General features: G+C 36.2%; 1 protein-coding gene across 4 annotated transcripts in view; it reads left to right on the top strand.

The window, feature by feature from the left end:
- lrp1bb (low density lipoprotein receptor-related protein 1Bb) overlaps positions 1 to 9,577 on the top strand; it is a 338,038-nt gene extending 328,461 nt beyond the window's left edge. For all 4 annotated transcript variants that reach the window (XM_032567549.1, XM_032567548.1, XM_032567546.1 and 1 more), the window contains 5 exons: positions 997 to 1,073; positions 4,622 to 4,712; positions 5,017 to 5,167; positions 7,084 to 7,158; positions 8,445 to 9,577. In XM_032567549.1, the coding sequence (XP_032423440.1) occupies positions 997 to 1,073; positions 4,622 to 4,712; positions 5,017 to 5,167; positions 7,084 to 7,158; positions 8,445 to 8,585 (535 nt within the window). In that variant the 3' untranslated portion in view covers positions 8,586 to 9,577. The remainder of the gene's footprint in view (positions 1 to 996; positions 1,074 to 4,621; positions 4,713 to 5,016; positions 5,168 to 7,083; positions 7,159 to 8,444) is intronic.
- The last annotated feature ends 11,371 nt before the right edge of the window (positions 9,578 to 20,948 follow it).

Raw genomic sequence — 20,948 nt, 5'->3', positions numbered from 1 at the left:
GCCACCGGTAGACACAGAGTAAGCGAATGTACTGTACTCTGGGCACTCATGATATTTGTTACATCTTGAACAGTTATTAACTAATACAGCACTTATTACATTGTCAGTTGCTGCATGACTCGGCATCTTTGTTGGCCCCTTTACTGCCACCCATTTTCCCATCTCATGCAGTCGTCACTGTGCACAAGTGAACCCCGGGGGAAATAAAACGTGGTACCGTATATGTGTAATGTGAGCATCAGTGTGTGTATTTACATCCTGTTCATGATTAGCAGCTAAACATGTCAGGTAATGGCCTGAATCATACATAATTTCCCATCCCACACCGTGTAATTGATGTAATTTTCTTAAAAATAGCTTAGATTTTTTTAGGAAGTTTGTTTTCTTGGAATATACTTTGGAAAGGAGATCAAACTCCACCTTGCCTCCAACCTCCTATTAAAATTCCTGCCGCACTGACATTTCGTCCTACAAAGGCGGGATTCATTTCCCACATCTATGGGGCTGCATTTTTAGTTTTGATAGCCTGATGTTCTGAGTCTGATACTGCATGTAATTTAGAATAATTTCATCACCCTGCCGCGCCCACCTGATCACTCATGCTTTACGGGCCCATCTGCGACTACTGTGAAATTAAACATCACCTTTTCTAACCAGGGTCATACATCACACCCATTGGATTCCATTGGAACACAAATGAGATGAGATTTGTGTCATTTTTTTATGTATATCTTTTTATTAACTGAATAACCAACTCTAGTAAATTAACGCACACTGTTTGTGGACACTATATGGATGTACATAGTGCTTATTCTATCTCCAGGTGGTGTGTTGTTTTTGTTGGATCAAAGCACCTCACTGCAAGACTGAATCATAATGTGTTGCACATGTGAACCACTGTCACATCATACTGTAGTGAATTTGCTAAGGTGTTTCCTGAGCACTTTATCGACTTATAAAGAAAGCTAAAGATCATTCTGCTTTAACTTCCTTCAGATGTTCTGCCAATTGGGCTGGGACACAATGTGAAAGGCCTGCCCCTAAAAGCAGCAGATCAGACAACACAAGTGGAGGTAAGAAGTGGAGAAATCAACTGTTAATGATAACAAAAATAAGGATAAGAACCCCATTTGAAATATGCATGTATGTTTTATTAAATCTCATTTTTTACATTTCAAACTCTGAGACGTGATCATGCAGTCCTGTTGGACATGAAGGTCATAATAAGTTAAGGTATTAATTGGTTTATTTGAATTGTACTTTTTCCAGGGTGGGATGATTAAATAACAAACAATATGAATTAGATTTTTCTTAGACATACACTGCCTGGCCAAAAAAAAAGTCGCCACCAAACAATGGTCACACTCTAATATTTTGTTGGACCGCCTTTAGCTTTGATTACAGCCCGCATTCACTGTGGCATTGTTTCAATAAGCTTCTGCAGTGTCACAAGATTTATTTCCATCCAGTGTTGCATTAATCTTTCACCAAGATCTTGTATTGATGATGGGAGAGTCTGACCACTGCACAAAGCCTTCTCCAGCACATCCCAAAGATTCTCAATGGGGTTAAGGTCTGGACTCTGTGGTGGCCAATCCATGTGTGAAAAAGATCTCATGCTCCCTGAACCACTCTTTCACAATGTGAGCCCGATGAATCCTGGCATTGTCATCTTGGAATATGCCCGTTCCATTTGGGAAGACAAAATCCATTGATGGAATAACCTGGTCATTCAGTATATTCAGGTAGTCAGCTGACCTCATTCTTTGGGCACACAATGTTGCTGAACCTAGACCTGACCAACTGCAGCAACCCCAGATCATAGCACTGCCCCCACAGGCTTGTACAGTAGGCACTAGGCATGATGGGTGCATCACTTCACCTGCCTCTCTTCTTACCCTGATGCGCCCATCCCTCTGGAACAGGGTAAATCTGGACTCATCAGACCACATGACCCTCTTCCATTCCTCCAGAGTCCAATCTTTATGCTCCCTAGCAAACTGAAGCCTTTTTTTCTGGTTAGCCTTACTGATTAGAGGTTTTCTTACGGCTACACAGCTGTTCAATCCCAACCCCTTGAGTTCCCTTCGCATTGTGCGTGTGGAAATGCTTTTGCGTTCACAATTAAACATACTCCTAAGTTCTGCTGTTGTTTTTCTTCGATTTGATTTGACCAAACGTTTAAGTAATTGCCGATCACGATCATTCAGGATTTTTTTCCGACCACATTTCTTCCTGGAAGACGATGGTTCCCCAAGATCCTTCCAGTTTTTAATGATGCGTTGGACAGTTCTTAACCCAATTCTAGTAGTTTCTGCAATCTCCTTAGATGTTTTCTCTGCTTGATGCATGCCAATGATTTGACCCTTCTTAAACAGACTAACGTCTTTTCCACGACCACAGGATGTGTCTTTTGCCATGGTTGTTTAAGAAATGAGGAGTTATTCATTGCATCAGCTGGGGTTAAATAACTTGTTGCCAGCTGAAAGATAATCGCCTATGCAGTACTTATCCAATAGGAGGCTTGTACCTATTTGCTCACTTAAATCCAGGTGGCGACTTTTTTTTTGGCCAGGCAGTGTATATGCCTGTTTGATTAAATATCCACAATTTTTGTTGCCAAACCTCGGGCATAATTCTGCTGGCTATTTGACCAATGGATTTAAAAGAAATGGAAGAGCTCATTTATAAATGTTGGTTTCAGCTTGCTACATGTTCATTTGGGATCATAGTCCCCCATGTGTCGAAATGGGTTTAGGAATGGTTAATTACAACAGCTTCTGGAAATCCCCCTAAACTCAATCCGAGTGAAAATGTCTTGCCTATGCTTAAAGGAAGAGTGTGCCAAGGGACCAAACAATTTAAATTAGCTTTATGATTTTTGATGAGGAAAGAAACCAATATCCAACCAGAATTATGCAAGAAGCTGGTTGATGCCTGCAGAAAAAAGTCTAGTTCTATGAGACATCCTAGGGGACTTCAAACTAAGTATTAGTTGTGGTGTATTCAAATATTTTAGCTAAAATGTAATGTTAAAGGAGACGCACAAAAAATTCTAACTTCACTTATTTCTTTTTTTTAATCATTGCAGTTTATAGGTGTTTGGTTTAAATAAGTCAATAGAATATTATGCTTATGACGAGTTTCTGTCCACGTCCGACTAGAGCTGTAGGTTGTGAAACAAGTTCAGTGTGTGTGGATTATCTCCATGTTTGCTGCTTTAACCGAACCTAAAACTCATGTCAGATTATTCATCAGAAATGTGTCTTTGTTGTAGCTATCATTAAGACAGGAAAGTAATACTCCAGTAAAAATAAATAGAATATTTATTAATATTGTACTAATGAACACAGTATGTTCAAACTTTGCAGGCATAACTCTCTATACCAGAATCACAAAATCAGAAAAAATCAATATGCAATAGCTGTCAATAATAAACAAATTCAGTCTATAAAGTAAGTTTAAATAATAAAATATTGTTGATACTATGAATATCAGTTATAAAGATAGCTAATGAATAAAAAGAGATAAGAAGACACTTGCAAATGGCAACTATTGAAAACAATGTCTTACAATAAAGAACAAAACACTTTAGTGAGAAAATCAGATATACATATATTAATATACTTAATAGTATATTAAGTATGTTCCAACATACAATCATAGAATAAAAAACAATAAATTAGTAAAATTTTACATTTACTTATTGATAATATATACTGTATATATATATATAATATCTACTTGGTCATTTATATCCTAATACAAGAAACAGTTGACACATTTTTCTGTTTGTCTGACTGTGAGCTACTTAGTACCTGGTTGGAGAGCATATTCAGATTTCTAATTATATTCATTATATTTCCTAGCTACAATAACTTAATTAAATATCAGCTAACCTCCGGTCAGAGAGGTTTATTTTTCTTTGAGATTAAGTAAACACTACATAACAATATATGAAATCAAAAGTTGAAAACATGTCCCTGAGAGTGTTGTTTTGTGAAAATGTGTGTTACTATAGTGACTTTGGCTTTATGTTTCTGAAATCTAAGCTGTTAAGCTCCGGTAATAGCACAGCCAGCTTGAGTGACATTTTAGCTTGAAGAATAAAGGTACAACAGTCACCAGTTACCAGTTACCATTGTTTGGATCCAAAAGCCTTCATTGAGCATATTTACTTTGTTCAATTAAATAGGCCTGAATTTCACTGGTTTATCTTCTAATTCAGTGGTTCCCAAAGATTTTCTTCTGGGCCCCCCTATGGCTTACAATAAAATCCCCCCCAAAAAAGAAAAAAAAAATCAACTGGGCACACACATCGTTCAACCAGACATAAACCACTGTTCTAATTGAAGAAGTAAACTTGAGCTACATTTTGTAATTATACTTGCTGGAAGTTTTATGAGCTTTTAATACACAGTTTAGCACCAGTTTAATATTGTTTCACTGTTTATCTACTGTGTATTTTATCTGAACAGAGGCTTGGTAAATACTGTAGAACAAAGCAATGCCTGCTGAAAATTAAAAAGAACAAAATCAAAGTTGGTCACTGTCTGAATTAATTTCAGGTCATTTTTTATTTCTAACACTTCCCTCCATCTCTCATCTGTTTCTTTTCCAGGAAGCATCGCCATCATTGTACCTCTGGTTTTGCTGGTTATCCTGATTGTGATGGTGGTGGCAGGTGTTTATATCTGCAGACGAAGGCAAAGGTATGCAGATAAAAGAAATAAAACAATAAAAGTTGAAAGGGTGGTTTCTAAGCAGCAGGTGATGACACTATCAAACAATGTGCAGCTTTGAAGATGAATGAAAGTCTCAACTTTCTTACTGAAAACTTTGTTTGGCTATTTTGAATGTAACTACCCAGCCAAGTTAATATTCTCCAAGTGTTGTCTGGTGATGTTTTGTGTGGACGTGTGGAGCACTGGGAGGTGAGCTGACCTGGATGTTGTGGTTCATGTTAATGACTCTTTCTCTCTTTCTGACACACGCACACAAACACACACTCCTCAGGGGAAAACGTGTGCAGAGGCAGCCCATGACAAACGGAGGGATAAACGTGGAGATTGGCAACCCGTCATACAACATGTATGAGGTGGACCATGACAACCATGCTGATGCAGGCAGTCTGCTGCGACCCAACTTCACACTGGACCCTCACAAGGTGGATTTGATTAAATACTTTTTTATAAATTTTTTTAATACGTGTTTTTAGAACATATAATGGTCCTATATGGGTTTTTTTGTGTGCGAGGATTCACTCTTTTTGAACTTTTTCGGATGTTACTACATAATAACCACACACTTCAATGAACTTCACTGGTATTTTATATAATAGTCCAAACAGTAGTAATTTTGAATTTTCTAAATTTTTTACAAATAAAACCTTAACATGTGTCATGTATTTGTATTCAGCCTGCCTGAGTCAAAAGTTTCTAGAAACGAGACGAGAATTGGAATAATCCAAGGTTTCTTTTTAGTGAAGTTGCCAATCTTACACAGAGTCACAGATGTTGACTTCCGCAACTCTCAGCAGTAATGACTTTATGGGATTCTTTGTAAATAAAATTGATTCTATTAAAAATAAAATTTAGTGACATCCTCCTGAGCGTGATAATGGCATCCTCATTGGAGGCAACTTAATCTGTGTTTGGACTGATTTTATTCAATTGTGCCCAAAAGTTTTAGCTTCTTCTAAATCTTGAAAGTTCATGTTGGATCCTGTCCTCACAAAATTATTTGAACAAGTGCTTCCTTTGATTACTATTCCCATTTTAGATACAAGTTATCTATCCTTAGCAGAGATTCCAGTTTCCTTGTGTAAATAATAAATCTTCACAGTCCAGGATTACTTGTGGAGTACCACAGGGTTCAGTGCTTAGACTAATTCTTTCTATTATATACACAACTTACAAAACGCTAGGGACATTTAACTACGCGGGTAAAATTGCAGGAGAAACCTAAAATGAACTATAACCTTTACAGATGAACTACTCGACTATTAGTGGTGAAGGTTGTTAGTTTCACCGGATTTTATTTAAGAGTTTTAAGATAAGAGAATAAATACAAATATATACTACACTATTCAGAACTGTCTTTGTGAAAAATGTTTATAAAATGATGAGACTAACAATTACGGGCTACTTTTTTGATCTTCATAAAGCTCAGCAATCTCAGAAGATCATGTTCGGTTATATTTGGAGTCCTTTATTACAGTAACAAGAAAATGTTTGAGAGTACTAATTTACTAATAATAATTTGATTGCATAATTAAATTAGATCTTTTTGTCAAACGCCTTTCAACAAAAATTCTTAGAAGCCGATTAATTGGGTTTATATAGATGCAGCTGCGAATCTCCCAGAAGCTCACTTGCAAACAGAGTCCGTCTGGTTGCATAAATGAGTATTTAATTTGATTGAGCAGCATATTAATACAGTATGAGATGTAAAGTTATTATTAGCAATCTGTTTTGAACATTTGCAGTATGTTTCTCCATATGTGTTTCTTACTCGTCTATCAGATTCTCAATAAATTCTGCACTATTTAAAAACAAAAAAGAACATCTAGAATATTTATTTGCCATTTTAAGCAAAGTTTCTTGACCTATAACGCATGTTGACGTGTTCACTGCTTTCTCTCTCTCTTATTTTATTGAAGGAATATACAATATACTGTTATTGAGGTTTGGTATATTTTTTAAAACTTGTTTAAAGAGGCCAAGAGGACTTTTCATTTTGTTGGTGATTTATTCTGTCCATAACGCTCAACCTCACTCCCACACTTAGTACATCAAATAAATCCTTACACCCTCATGTATGCTGTTTTACAGCTCATCTGCTAAAGCCTCAAGCCTAATGCTATTGCTTCTTGTGCTGCCAGCTTTGACATTTGCTATTGTGAGGACTGTCATGCTTTGTTATTAACTGAGATTTGCTGACTTGAACTCACGTCTTGAAGTTTTTCTGTTTGCTCAGATGTTTTTCAATTTGTTTGAATATTATGACACCAAAACAATGAGATTATAACCTTACTGTATGTAGCTGAAGTGATGAAAGAAGATGGTATCTGTTTTGTTGCAGGGGTGGTGTGTAAAATCCAGTGACCCTCACGCCTTGGGCATGAATTCTGTGCCCAAGGAGGTTATTCCTGGACAGGTGAATTTAACTATTTTTTTAATTCTAAAAATAATAAGCAAAGTAGTATACTGTATATGCAGTTTCAACCAGATACTTGCATACCCTGTATAAATAGGCATCTTCTATATTTGCTATGTGGAGAAGAAAAAAAATCCAAACACCCAGGGGAGTTTTGATTATCTAATCATTTTCCATCAGAAAATGATTAGATAATGATTAAATGTGTAACATATTCATATAATTTTTAAAAAGGCATCATTGCAAGCAAATATTATACACAGTGCAGTGATGTAAGTATACAAACTCCTACTTGCTTTCTGCAAAATCAAAAATTCAGCTCATCATTACCTTGAAGTTGATTATAGAACACCCACAGGCTCCCATCTTTGTTAATGGATATGTAATCTGTAGATGTTCTGCATGCTTTCTAAGGAAGAAAGTGACTATGTGCAAGAATTTTCTTTCTTCTCACCGAGTCGTCGGCATGCTTATTTCTCAAAACCTAATCATTCCTTAAATATGCATGACTCAAACTTCCACTAATTGTCTTTCCTAATTAAAAGAATCAGCACTTAACTCTACACTGATTTCTGCCAAAATGTAATGATTTATTTTAGAAAAAAATAATGAAAATGAGCTATCAGATGTATTCCTGTCAGTTTGTTCAAGGTACAGTGGCCAGCTGTTTTTAGCAAACAAACTTTGATAAACATTCATTTTGTAATTCCCTCTGTACCAAGCAGGAGCTAAATAGGTAACACAAGTGGGACCCAAATAAAGGCTGGAAGTGCTAAAAACTGAAATGACAAAAAATGAGAGTGGAAATTAGACTTCCCAAAGGGGGGACCAAACATGACTCCAAGGGGTGGCCTGGTCCTCGAGGGCCGGTGTCCTGCAACTCTTAGATGTCTTCCTGGTCCAACACATTTGAATCCAATAGCTGAATCAACTCCTAAGTGCAGTCAAGTTCTCCAGAGTCCTGCTAATGACCTCATTATTTGACTCAGGTGTGTTGAAGTAGAGATACATCTAAAAGTTGCAGGAGACCGGCTCTTGAGGCCTGGAGTTGCCCAGCCCTGCTCCAGATGAATGTGTTTAGTGTTATGTTTAAGACTTATTTGTATTGTAAATAGAAAACTACTTACAATCTTTACCAGATTTAATGTGAAGTGTTGCCTCCTCGGCTACTTACAACTGATTAACAAATACCAAAAAGTATTAATTGTTGCTATTTTAGGATTATCACTGTTGGGACTTGATTTTTGGAAATATCCTTAATGACTCCTTTTGTTTTCCCAATGCAGCCTATGAATTACTCCAACCCCGTGTATGCAAAGATCTATATCGACGGACAAAACTGTCGGAAGCCAGTCATCAGTATTGATGAAAGGAGAGAGCTACTCCCAAAGAAACTAGAGGGGACAATTCGTGAAACCGCCGCATAGCCTAACTTTACACTTTGTACTTCTTTTTTTTACCACAGTGTACAATATATAATATAAAGGAGGAAACAAGATTTTTCTATTTCCTACGAGGCTCTTGAGTTTTTCTCGTTTAGCATCAGCATAATATCCTTGTTGGTGTGTTCAGGAGTTTGATTTTACATATGCAGTTTGCTTACTCATTTTTATTTTAAAGCTATACAGCACTATACTGTATACAGTAACGAAGTAAACCTTCTGATTTGCAAAAAAAAAAGAACTTAACACCATAAGCCACTCTTGTGCACAGTTCAAATGTTCAGATTCAGTGCTACAATTTGTACCAATAGCTGACTCTAGTTTTAAAGGAATATTGACACGAGGTTTGTTTTTTGAAGGGGCAAAACCAGACGATTTGGCTACATATTTTCTAAGCAAATGTATGTATAGTTGCAAAGTGTTTCAAGTGTTTTGTTTCCTATGTGTGCTGGAAGGACCAGAAAGCTTCATAACTGAGCTGAAGCTTTGTATTTTTTTAGCTGCTGTCTTTTTTTCTGCTCTGACCCAGCTGGATCTCCTCATGAAAGACCGTAACTCAGTCAGTCTTTCCTCACCAACGATGTAATTCCTCAGTCCTTCCGTCTTGTCCATCAACACCTATTCCAAACTCCGCTCACTCAATGGAAATACTTCACACGAGGCCCATGTTGAATGTTCGCTGTCAGATTCCTGTATTGTTCACTAAGAGGACAGATAATTAATACCATATTTTTCTAGGTCTCATATTTCAACAAATGGAATGATATGGAAGTGATTTACCACAGTCACACAGGTTGTTGGGAGTTATTATTAAACACGTTTCTGCTGAAGATGAACATGATAGATATAAGAAATTTTATAATTTTGTATTTGATTTGTATGTTGTTTGGCTGCTTGTATTTTGGAGAAATGTATTAAATGTAAGTAATTTTTATATAAAATGTAAATCAATATTGAATAAAGGGGGCTTATTTCCATTTTATTTCTCTTTATTTTGCCACAGTAGATACAAAGCAAGTGTTTTGAATCGCTTTTGTCACTTTATAAACACACAATTTAATGTATTTTATTGGAATTTTATATGATGGACCATCACAAGATGAATGAAATAATACATAGTTACCAACACTTTTTTTCAAATAGTTAAAAATGTGGTGCACTTATTTATTTAGCCTCTCTTGGTGCTGTAGTTGCAATTTCTTCTGCTAAAAAATAAAATTTTTTGCTCAGCTTTCTAAAATATTCATGTTTCTATAGTAGTTTAAAAAAGAATTTCAACACTTGTTTTATTTTTCCATTTCATACTATATATAGGTTTTCTCATGACAGCCAAGTTCAAGTTTCAAGGTGCTGCCATTCAAAGGATTGTTATTTTTATGGATCCACTGTCATAGTGAAAAAGGCTTGTATAGAATAAAAAAAGTCCATTAGCTGACATCACACAAGGAATGAAAATGGGTATCATATTCTCAATACCATTGATTAACCAATCTAAATGATAGGTTATTTTTTCCTGAAGTAAGACATTTTCATTATTACTTTTCAAATTGAGCTTCTGGTCATCTTTTGGGTTAATTTCCCATATGTGAAACTTTATAGATATATTTTCAGGCTTATTAAAATAAATGTGAGCACACCTTTGAGAGAAGTTTCTGGTTCCAAACTTCCACCTCTACAGATTAATAATGTTAGGAATCAAAACTTGTCATCACAAAGTGTCAGCAGTGTATGAAATATTTAAGAACAAGTAGCGAATCAGCACAATATGTCAGTGAAGTAATGAATATAAAATTACACTGAGCACCCAGAGGCATTATACACTTTCCGGTGGTGATGAGCCAGCCTTCTATACCCACTCTAGGATTATTTGACAAGGATTTATGTGATCCAGCCCAGTTTCTGCAAATTGCTCTGACATTATATTTTTGCTTTACTGAGGCAGATAGTTACCATTTAACCACTTTTTAAAAATGATTAATTAGCACATTTTCCCTCATTAATATTTTCTTTTTTCTACTATAAGCAGTTGAATTGAAAACTTTGTATCATTTTACTGATTAGGTACAATATTTTAATCAAACTGCCTTGAACAAAACATGATACTCTCTGGGAATACTTTTGGTGGGCCATCCGCTCCACTATTGTTACATGTTTTCTCAATTTGTGGACAGTAGTTCTTTATGTGGTTTACCAGAGTTTCAATGCCTTGAAGGCTTTGTAATTTCTTCCAGTAGACCTGCACAATATATCAAATCTCATTTATCACTGCATTATTAACGTGCAAATTTGCAACTGCAAAAAGGACAATAATTAACAAAATATTCTATGTCGCGTGTCATGCATGCTGGTCCTTTCCAAGTTGGCTAGGTCTAGGTGATCTCCAGCTTTTATGGCCAAGATGTTAACACTCACAAAGGGTGAAAAGAATATTCTGATGCAGCCAGAAAAAACTAAGTAGTCAGGATTGAAATACATATTACCATCCCAAAATGAGAAAACAAGAAGAAATTGTACTGGGGAAATAATTTTTCACCTCACTTTAGCATATTATACGGAGGCCGTTTGTATCTATCAGTGAGTAAAACAATAACCTCCAAATGAAAAGTGCTGCCTTATATAAAGACTTATCAAGTAGATTTCAGCTCCTAGTCCTCTAATTCAGCAGTTATAGAAATTAGAAAGATCACCGTCACCTCCAGACTCCAGAAGTGGTTCTAAAGAGGAGAAAAACAGGAATTTGAAAACATGTCCTGAACTAAGAGAAGCCTGGCACCACCCTCCGTTCACCTCGCCTATTGATTTTTTGTCTCTACCCCACTTAGCAAGCATCACCATTCTCCTGCATAAACATCAGAAAAACCCAGAGGGCTCATCTCTCGGACAGAATCAATAATAACAGGAGTCGTATTCACATTATAAACAACAAGTCCTGCATACTCATGCCACAATCGGCCCCAACCAAAGCTGCTTATCACTCCATGTGCGGTGAGTGGGTTGGGACTTAACAAAATTGAGGCAGAAACTACATCTGAAACTAATCAAGGGAAAAATGGTTTGCTTGAAATGATTGGAGAATAGCTCATTCCATTTCACATTGCAGGTCAGAGTTTGACCCACTTATTTAAGCTTTCTTTCTGATTAATTGGGAGTGTGACTACATATCGCTTCAAAATAGGGTTTGTTAAAAGAATATACTCTGGAGAAAAATGGCAGCAAGTATGCAAAGTTGTAGTTTTAGCTAAATGTTATTTATGTGTCAACACTGAATTTATTAAAAGTTATACTTTTTATTTTTTATTGGTTGTAAGTGTCCAGGTTTGCCAACTTGAAGGGAACAATACCATAACAAATGACAACGTTGGACTGCCTATGTAATATTTTTAAAACTTCACTCTGACTCCTCTTCTCGAGACCAAGAATGCACTCAGCTGGAGCTGGAGCTGAGTGCATTCTTGGTTCATATCAGAAAACCAATGGGATTTGCTAATCATTGCACTCAGTTTACATGCTAACTACTATTAGTAAACTAATGTGTTTCCAAATATCAGAAATACAGAAACAATATCAGAAAGTGAATCTTTAATTTATGTAAGTTTGTTGATGTTTTATATAAACAGCAGCCATACTGGTTAATAAACAAGCGGTGGCTCAAGTGTGTTCCTCTCTATTTTGATTGTGAATATGGGGAGGAACACGGGCAGGCCATGTGCAGGAACTGAGGTTGATGCTCCAATGACGTCATTTGCAGCAGCACTTAGCAATGGAGAACCTTTTTCTAAATGTGCAACCTTGTAAATTTAGGTATATCACACCAAACTAATGTTATGAAGTTTCAGTGTTTCACATTGGCCGGCACAAGATTGTAAATAGCTCCGAGAGCTACTTAAAGAGCACTTCACAGTTTCTCAAACATAAAAGTGTGTCTAATTGGGATGTGAAAAGAAAATGACATATGTTTTACTTTGTGACATGCAGAGACTGAATTTCTTTCTAATTTGCCTTTGCAAAACACCTGAAAGTCAGTCAGATTTCACATTGATATAAAGGGGGTTTTCAAGTCTTGCCACCGGTTTTCAAATAAATCTATGCCTAATATAAATATGGTTTAGAGTTTTCATCTTCCTGAAAAGTGAACCTCCATTCCAGGCTCAGTTGTACAAAAATCTAATGGGATTTCTTCCAAGATTTTCCTGTCTTTACCTCCATCTATCTTCCAACAAAGTGGGAATGGTACGCTCAAGGTGATATGCTGTCTCAGTTCTTTTTCCATACATTGTCTTTTGCATGTAAGGCAAACGGAAATCTACTTTGGTCTTATCTTACACATTATTCCACATATTTTCTATAACCCCTCCATGGCTTGTGGCAATGGAAACTACTTAAATTTAACTTTTAACAATTAACTTTCTTTCAACACTCTCCCATAAAGACCATATCTCTACAATACAGATTTTGTTGATTGCCCTGTATACACTATTTCCCACCTGAGCTTTGGGTCTTGGCTTTATAATTTAACAAAATGTGAAAAACACTAAGGGGTAAGAAAGCTCCTTCAACACTTTGTTTACTATAACTTTATTGCAACAGAATAATTAGGATTGTGTTGTAAACCCATCCATCAAAGCATGTCATACAGTCAAAAGCCCTGTATGCTTTAAAAGACACCCACCATCCTCACTTCTACAATTTTCTTCCCTTGTGAAAGGCCTCAAAGGTGTAGTGAGTAAGAGAGGGAGGAGGTGGGCTCTGTAGCAGAACAATTGCTCCCTACCTCAGCAATATAGCAGGAAATGAAAGAGGTGGACTGGAACCAAGGTGTCTGTGTACCTTATTTGTTCTTATACGCTCAGATATGCATGACTGAAGGGAATGTACAAGGAGTGGTCACATGTGACCTATTAGTCACAGAATGACCAACTCCATGGGCCAATGTGTGTGATTGATATATAGTACATGTTGGTGTGTGTGCAGGGTGAACATTGTGGTTTCCCCAGAAATGCATTCACTCAAGCAAGAGCAAAAAGAAATATGTTAACATTTCGAAAGTAGCTTGGGGCTTGTTCCATTTATCTCCCCGTGCTCTGTTCCAAATTGGCCTTTTGCTGCCTGCCTGTCTGAGGCCTGATATGGCACCTTGTAAGGTGGCCTAAAGTAGAATCGCATTTGAAGTTTTTGACTGATAATAACCAGCAGCCTTGTGCTCTGTGCCAGAACTGGCAAGTCCGAGCCCTGACAGGCTGCAGCAATAATCGTCCTACTGGTTTAAATCCACTTTGAGTCACTTGTGCAAGACCCTGCCAGCTCACAGGAGGCAAAACCCTGCTGTTCTAGCAGATGTTGAGGAAGCGATCTGTTTGCTTCTGGGTACTCTGTGATATTTGAGAACCCCAGTATGATGGAAAATGGCAGAACTCCTGACCCTTTCCACTGTGAAAGGAAGGTTGGGTGACAGTCAAAGGAAGTTCAATTCAGTTCAGTTTTGTGGCATAGCAGAATGGGCTCAAGACAATTGCAATTCATAGTCATGTCTACACAACTTCAGAAAACCAAGGGGAAGCTTCAGTATCTTAATCTTTGCGCTTAAATGATCAGGTCAAATCAGTATTCATCTTCGGATGTGTTAACGCAAGAAAGAACATTTTTGTTTGAAACCCCGCTAAGTTTGGATGTCGGTCTTGTTCCCGGGTCTTTTACAGCACAGCTTCCCATATGTTGTCTTTATTGCTAAGGCTGCGAGCTTAAAAAAGATTTTCACTTTAATCCGCCGAATGGAGTTGAGAAACAGAGTGGAGCAAGTCATTCTCAGAGAACAATGTCTTTCTTCCTGTAGTCAAACAAGAGGGGGTTGTCTATTTCAAGAAAAGCAGAGCTTAGTACACATGAGTTCTGTGGTTAATGGCTTCATGCATATTTTAAAAGGTATAATGCCTTTTGTGGCGTACCAACTGAACTTCTGCTCTTGTTCTGAATCAACAGCACTAACTCTGGGCTTAAATATGGTTAATATTTGGTCACTGTGTTCACATTTTGTAGTGAAAGAAGATTATTCAGTAAATTCCAAACAGAAGGATAATAATGAAGTAAATTTGAAAGCTTACACAAGTTTGCCATGTTGGAACTTTATACAAAAATGCACAGGAATTGAAAATGTGTTGGGTCAAAATTCAAATATTGGGAGTCTATACTTTAACAAGTCAGACTTCCACATCCTGTACACTGGCTTGATTTTATAAAATAGGTAACAATTTGACTTTTGTAATTAGGTCCTACTTTACAAACATGTAGTTAGTATTGTAGTTTTGTTTATGTTTAACAAAACCCAACACAATTCAATATCGTGTTGGCTTGGGAAACAATCTACATGAAGAGATTCTAGGATGAAATGTCATGGTCACCTTATCCGATAAGCAGTTGATAAACTCTAAGCACTCGGATGGTCAGATGAAAGTGGCTGTCCTAAAGTCACCCCAGTGAGGTCCTGCATTAAGCATCTGTGGCTCAGGTGAGCCGGGGTTTTTGTTGATCCCTCCTGGGTCCTCCTCAAAAACAGCTTGGTGTAAACTCTTTTAAATTGAAAACAACAACAACAAAACCTGGGGCATTGCACAGACTTATGGGGCTTTGTAACTGATGAAGGTGTAGATCTACCAAGAGGAGAACTGCTCTTTCATGAGCTGAGGATAGCCTTGCTTTATCATCCTTTATATTTTGTATTTAATAAAAAAAGGCAATAATCTTACAATGCAAAACTTTATCATACCAATGGCAAAACAAACTAAAGAAGTTTGAAGAGATGTAATGTTTAAAAATGACTGACCTCATACTAACCTTGGCCTCCCTTGCTCCTGCACAAGTCCTCTTTTGGCTTACTTTGTTTCTTTTTTCATGTCCTGTGCTATATTGCAATTTTTTTTCCCAGTTTTTAATTAAGATCAGGAAGATATTGGCTGTCTTGTTATGGAGCGGATCTGAGGAAGTACAGTGGGTCTGCTGTGAAATCTACATGCTGGTGATGTGATGAATATCGAAACCCAATGCAGTAATGAGGCTTCCACCTATTGACCAGTACCACAGCTGATTATCACAGAGATTAAACACAGCTTGTGGAAGCAGATTGCTCACCTGATAATTTTATTTGCTAAATGTCAATTTAAAATCTTTACTAAAACAAAATTTTAAATATTTTTTAATCTTCTTTAAGTCTCATATAGTTCACATAAGCCTTGAAAATGTAATTTATCAGGTATTTTATTTATTTTTGCACATTGTGTGTTTATTTACCATGACATGGGTAAGTGAGAGTCCTTAAAAAAAATCCAAGTTTCTCCAACTGGTGTGAATATTGACAGTTACTAAATGAAGAACTAGATTAATATTTATTCCATTATTTACAAAAAATATTTATTTTTCCCACAATGTGCTCATTTATTACAGTGAGGTACACAAATATTATTTGATCACAGCTATGTCACATTAGAGCACAGCAGATCAAGTGTGAAATAGTTAGGTTATTGGTGGTGCTGTGGAGTGAGATAAGTGCAGCCAGGAGCAATAACCTCAATTCAGATTGTGTTTACAAATTCAGACAGGCTGTGTGTACAAGTATCAGTGGGTGTTAACATGATTTTTCTCTGTGGTGGATGAAGTACTGTAACTTCAGTTTGAAAACAAAAAAAAAATTTTTTTTCAACGGGTATTTTATTCTCCAAAACATCTGTTAAAGGTCAAAGAAATTTCTCCCCAAGATGATTTTTTTTATTAGTCATTTAACCTTTTAATAATTGTTAGATCTAACCTTTAACTTTGTAATTAATCATAATGAGAACAGATTTAAAGCTGATGCTTTAAATCTTAGTCCACATCAGCTTCACCCTACTGTACTGATTACTTCAATTACAATTGCAATTACTTCAGAAACCATAGCAACCAGCCCGTATGGTGGCAAAGACACCATTGAAAAATGATATGTTTGGTATGGATAGTAATATTGGTTATGTCCCAAGTGATACCACAAGTTCCATTCGTCTTGGCCATAAATTACTTAAAATTGTAAAATATAAAACTATAAAACTTCCTGTTAAATGCAACTTTCCTAATTTTGTTATTAAAAAGCAAGCCTATAGTTAAGCAAATTTACATACAATAAAAAGTATTGAAATAAACCATCTTTAGCTTCTTAAAACTCTGGATAAAGTCTGACACTGTGTCAATGTGCTTCTTGAGTAAGAGTGTACTCCATATAAAAGCTGCCAGAGATGTCATTAGTCTTTTAATTTTCTGGTCTTACATAAAAATATCTTTTTATTTGATTTTCTCTCTGAAGAGCTTTAGCACTTTCTGTGCTTTAAATAATGCTTTCTTCATCAAGAAAGAGTAATGGGTCCTTTTGAAATCTAGATTTAAAAAAAAAACTTAATGCACTGCACATTTTTCTCTACTTCATCTTAAGTATGTCACCTTGTCAAATCTATACAATACTGCAATTTTAGTTAATACTATACTTAATGAATATTCCCTGTTTCAGGTAGGAATTTGCACATAGACCAACCTGTACTGTTGTAAGTCGTATTACTAACTCTTAGAAAGCTGTGAATACATTTGGTCGGCGATTATATTTACAAGTTTTCTATTAGTCTATGAAGTTCAGTCACAGTTAAGCGGTTGCTCACATCTGACTCCTAACTAGGGTTTGAATGGCATCTAGCATATCCACCTTATTCCTGGGAGGGTTATTGTAGAAACCGTGGACATAAATATGGTAGAAACAATTCTGTGACTTCCGGTGTCTACCGGATATAACAGGATTTCTACTGGGTAATTTATATTTTTGTTAATCTATATTTATGGTAGACTACATCTCTCTTTTCGGTTATTGTACAACATTAAGTAAAAATAGTAGACGGACATCTCGTCTGCTATCAGAGAGCTGCTCAGTACAGATGAGCGCAATTATGAGTTTAATCACGATCAACACCAGGAACCCATGCATTAAGTTTTGGAGTGGAATGGCCGTGATTTAGCAGTGCTGCTAGCAGCTCGTTTTTCTGAAGGACGTAATAAAGAAGAGAAAAACAGTGCAGCTGGTCCGAGTTTTATCTGAGCTGCAGTTTTGCAACTACAGTGTAAAACAATATTGACACATTTAAGATGTGATAGCTAGTGTTCCCACATATTTTATAGCCTGAAACTTCTGACAAAAAGCTGGTTAGCACGTTGCTAGCATGTAAGTAAATGGCAGTTCCGGTTTGTGGCGGAAGTTGCACAGATAATTCACTCCTCATGGAGACTAGGAATAAGGTGGATACTCTATCTGCTGACAGCCTCTGCACATAAAGTCAGAAATGTTGCATATGTTCTGAACTTAATGCACTACCAAGCAAGCATATTTTGGGGCTTTGGAAAATAACTTGTTCAAAAATGAGTTATTGCAGTGAATTGGTTATTTGTGTATTGCAATGAATTATAAGACAACCTTACTGGCGTTTAAAGTTTGTAATTATTATTATTTGTCAAAGTTGCAATAAGTCAGTCAATACACACTTGAGCAGACTAAAGAACGTGCCTGTTTATTTGGAACACCTTTAGCCATTCCCATGGCAATGGGTATTGTTCCTGGCTCATTTATTGAATATTTCCCCTTTTCAGGGCTTTTACAATTACACATTCCTAAAATCAAAGTTTGAGATTTGTTGTATGTCAATTCTATAGGGAGAATATTACCTAATGTGTGCTAAAATTTAGCCTTGTCCTTGTGAACCTGTTATTGTGTGTTGTCTTATGCAATGGTTTGTAAATTTTCTAGTTATTGGTGATTGTTTAAAAATAGAAAAAATTAATTTTGCACTATAAAGCATAAGGCAATGGTCAAAAAAATTTTAAAAGAAGAGAAAATCTTGAATTATATATACCTGCACTCTGTCCACCTTCAGAAAAGTTTCATGTAAACTTTGTTCCTTAGATAAGAGTAGACAGATTTGCATGATAAAGTAACTAGGACATCATTAGTGCTTCATTTTGTCCTCTCATTTAAGAATGGCTTTAGTACTTTTTCCCTTTGAATAATGGTTTGTGCATCAAGAAACAGCAATATCTTTTCATATAATGATTCATTTTTCACTTTATTTAAGCTTAAATAAGTTAATTTTTAGCAAGTCTTATACCATTCTGGTTTCAATTTTTGGATTCTTAGGAAGGGCAATTTTTGTGAGGAGAAAAGTTTGGACTGTGATGCTTTAAATGATCGCAGCTAGGTCTGTCACAATAGCAAATTTTGCTGAGCGATTAATTGTCTCAAAAATTATTGCGATAAACGATAATATTGTTTGGAGACCATTTTAAACTGACGTAATGACATAACAATGCAAGCACATCCTGCCAAAAATAAATGCACTTTATTTTCAAAAGAACACTTAACACTGGAACTGCAGCTTATTGAATGTGACAGGTAGCCAATCAGAAAGCACGGATTCCCCTCCGTGCAAAGAATATCCACAGAAATGACAAGAGGAGGAGTTGGAGCGAAACTGGTATTGCAGCTGATAAACCCAGTAACTTTTCAGCTATTCATTGTTAACGTGACATAAGTAGGACATAAATAAAAAAGATTATTCATTCAGTCAGGACTTTACGCTGATACTAGCCACATGCATTGCAGGTAGATTGTAGTAAAACACTGATTAATGCCTGGTTTTAAAATTAGTTCACTGAACTTGCAGCCATTATTTTGTACCAATTGTTCTCAATGTAACTTTAAACATTAAAACGGTAAATACTAATTAACCGCTTAAACACACAAATGGTAAAGACGAAAAACAGAATTACTCACCTCCATATCATAGTGCATCAAATAAAGCCCCGTTCTCCACTCTTTTATCCAATGCCTTTTCTTTTTGTTACATCTTTTATCGCTAAAAATAAGCTCACACACAAACTATTGTTACTGCTTCTACGTCATCAGCCGTGTTTGTTCAATCTTTAGTGGCTTTTATTGGATTTTCTGTCTGGAATCTGAATGTCGGTGAGAGAAATCGGTTCTTGTGTGGTGTGTTGCTCTTGCCCGGTAGCTGGACAACCTGATCGAACCGTTATACTTACGATTTTTGTCTGCTGGTGTGTCTGTCAGGTTTTGAAAATGGGCCGACGATGAGCCGACAATTCTAAAATTGTGTAGTATGAACTGGGCAACAGGCCTAATCGCAGCTCTTTGTTACAACATACCAAGAAAAGTTATCCAGCTGCTCCATCCTATTTACTAGTGTTGAAATAACCAGAAACTAATTGATCTTGTAAAAAAAAAAATGTTTCACCAATTCCTTGGGATGTACTGCAAAACATTTTTGGGCTAAAATAAGGAAGCTGTTGGCACAGTTTTCTTTGTGACACAGAAAGAAAGTGATTAATAGCAGTCTTTGACAAGAAACAGTGAGTTGTAGTCTGTGTACAGTGATAAAAAAACAAGTAAAAGTAGTATTCCTTTGCTGCTCCACAATTTGAAGGGCTTAATTTCTTCCTTAGACATCAAATATAATTCACAATTCTGTATCAATATATTTCATATAGCAATAACTGCCTTAAAATACACCCAACCAGTTGCATTCATTTCAAATTAAGCATGTTAGGAGTCATGCGTACTTGCAGTATGTTGCACTAGTAGTTTCATTTGGGCAGCATCTTTCCATGGCTCAGCACCGACTCTTCCACTTTGCAGAGTTGTCAGGAGTCCCTGAAGCTGACAAAATCTATTATTAAGTATGGATAAAAGGTGACATGCAGTAACTCACCCTTAATGTTAAATGTCAGGGCAGATTAAGTTCTTCACTGTGGCATTTTATTTTCAACATAGGAAGCATATCTGTCTTTTTTTCTGCAAGCAGACAGAACCTCAATCGCCTCTAATGAGATGCACTTTAGTCGAGAGCTGTGGCAATATACAATTCATGACTGTTATCTTTTGGAGTAATTGTATTTTCCATTTGCAATTGTTTTGTTTTTTTTATTGTGACTCCATCAAATAATTTTTGTAGCTTTTTGTGGAATTTCAAAAGAAATTGGTAGAAATGAGTTTATTCCAAGCAATTTTGAAATAAAATGAATATTCTATATATGTATGAAGGGGAGTTGGCATAGTCCATTTTTGAATTTCTGTGACAACTTTTACTAAAAAAGTTTTTCAATTGAAGATGATAATCTTGAGCTCATAAGGATTTCTTTTCAGTGGTATCTAAATCAAAAGCTGACCATTTTAAAGCATTTATAAAGTAATGTTTCTGCACATATAAAGATGTTCATGCAATAGTTGTGGCAGAGTTATCATTTTGAATTATGAATTGTACTTAGGAAAAGCTTTTA

The sequence above is a fragment of the Xiphophorus hellerii genome, chromosome 7 (assembly GCF_003331165.1).
Source record: "Xiphophorus hellerii strain 12219 chromosome 7, Xiphophorus_hellerii-4.1, whole genome shotgun sequence".
NCBI lineage: Eukaryota > Metazoa > Chordata > Actinopteri > Cyprinodontiformes > Poeciliidae > Xiphophorus > Xiphophorus hellerii.
This window is presented reverse-complemented; position numbering and strand designations above follow the sequence as displayed.